We start from the raw sequence: 1,993 nt of genomic DNA, 5'->3' as shown, positions 1-1,993 counted from the left end.
TAGTATAAGTTAGAGAAATCTTCACCTTTTGAGTTAGTTTTTGAGGTGAGGGAGGTTCAATAGCATTTAATTTTGTGGAGGCTTAAAAATGGTACCATAACCCAAGGTTTATAGAATAATTTTGTCCACGTCCATGAGGAAAAAAATATTAAAAATTCAATATATGGATTGATAACTCCAGGGTTTAAGCGGTATCATAGCCCAAGGTTTAAGTGGAGTGCTAGCAATTTAATTATCTCCCCTCAACTTGGCCACCCCAACCGAGCCAAATGTGGAGAAAGGAGAATAAAACCTCCTCTCGACTGGGCTTCAGCTATGAGATAAAAGTTAGAGTTTGAATCACATGGATTGATAACTCCAAAATACATTCATTGAAATATTGCTCTAAAATATTAAAAATATGGAAAAAAAAATATATTGTTGACAAAGAACCAATAAGATGTGAGTAACCACAAACACAATTAAAACAGCCAAAAAGGTTTTACTAATTGTTTTTATTAACAATGACAATTATTCCACATGTATGTAGCCATGGCTAAACTTGTGGATTAGCAGAATATTGCTTAATGGCATATTCAAAAAGGGGATTGTTGAACTTGGAAAACACAGTTGAAGAGCAAATGAAATCCATACTTTTGATAGCATTAGAGCATTCTTGGCTCAAAGAAATTGATTGAGTGTTATATGACTCAGAAATTTGGTTAAAGCATGACTTTGCATGAGCACCATCTCCTAGACATCTCTGAGTGTCAGAATTAACTTCAACTTTTGACAAGGACGAGGTTGGGGACGGGGATGGCGGAAACGGGTGGAATGGCCAGCACCACCTAGGTGGAATTGGGTGGAGCATCCTCCACCATGGAATCCATACCCACCATGATGGGTCTTTTGTTGAAGTGGCTGTGGCTGCATCAATGGCACTGACTCTGGAGGCATTGGCTCCAGATAGAGCAACAAGGACGAACAAAATGGCAATCGCTGCTCGCTTCATGGTCGAATACAAATATTGAAACTTGATCAGCTAGAGTACAGTGAAGTTTCATGGTGGTGTTCGTGAGATTATATAGAGCAAGTGAAAGAAGATTCCGATGAATAAGGCTTAATTTAAAATTCAGTTTGTGAGAATAAGTAAGATTATATCATGTTTTAGTTTAAAAATCAAGTTAATAATCTGCTAATCCTCTTATCGATTTACCTTTTCGAAATTCAAAACTTAAACCTTGCTGAATCCTTCAACTGTGTAAGTGTTCATAAGAAGCTCAAACCCTAATCATTAATTATGATAGCAAACCAAAAGCTTTTCAATTTCACTAAACCTAATAAATATTAATAATAGAAGATTTCTAAACTAAATTATGTTACCTATAATTAAGTGGTTGAACTACCTATATGAGATCCTTTTTTAAAAGGGATAAAAGGAGTAATAAAACAAGTTTTAACATAATTAAAATGTAATAGTATTAATTGAAGATGATTTATTATTGAGTAATTAATTATAAGTAACATAATTTAACTTTGCAAATATTCTATTATTAATATTTATAAGGGTTAGTGAAATTGTAAAGCCTTTGGTTCTCTTTCATAATTAAGGTTTAAGGTTTGAGCTTCTTATGAATATTGAAACGATTGAAGGATATACCAGGGATTAAGTTTTGAATTTGAAAAGGTAGATCAGTGAAAGAATTTAAGTAGCTGATAATTAACTTGAATTTCAAATTTAAAAAAATGATATAATTAATTTTACTTAATCTCACAAATTTAATTTGTATTAACCCCTATTCATCCTAATCTTATTTCACTTAATCTATATAATCTCACAGACACCACCATGAAACTTCACTCTAGCTGATCAAGTTTCAATATTTGTATTCGACCATGAAGAGAACAGCCATTGCCATTTTGGTGGTCCTCATTGCTTTATCTGGAGCCAATGCCTCCATAGTCGGTGCCATTGATGCAGCCACAGCCACTTCAACAAAGGCTCCATCTTGGT

At 33.8% G+C, this 1,993-nt stretch overlaps 1 protein-coding gene across 1 annotated transcript; it reads right to left on the bottom strand.

Moving 5' to 3' along the window:
• Positions 1 to 535: 535 nt before the first annotated feature.
• Positions 536 to 991, bottom strand: LOC123220869. Its single transcript, XM_044643457.1, has one exon. It carries the CDS (start codon positions 989 to 991, stop codon positions 536 to 538), a length of 456 nt encoding a protein of 151 aa, XP_044499392.1.
• Positions 992 to 1,993: the final 1,002 nt, after the last annotated feature.

Source organism: Mangifera indica, chromosome 7 (assembly GCF_011075055.1).
Source record: "Mangifera indica cultivar Alphonso chromosome 7, CATAS_Mindica_2.1, whole genome shotgun sequence".
Classification (NCBI taxonomy): Eukaryota; Viridiplantae; Streptophyta; class Magnoliopsida; order Sapindales; family Anacardiaceae; genus Mangifera; species Mangifera indica.
The sequence above is the reverse complement of the archived record's forward strand: the minus strand, read 5'-3'. Positions and strand labels throughout refer to the sequence as shown.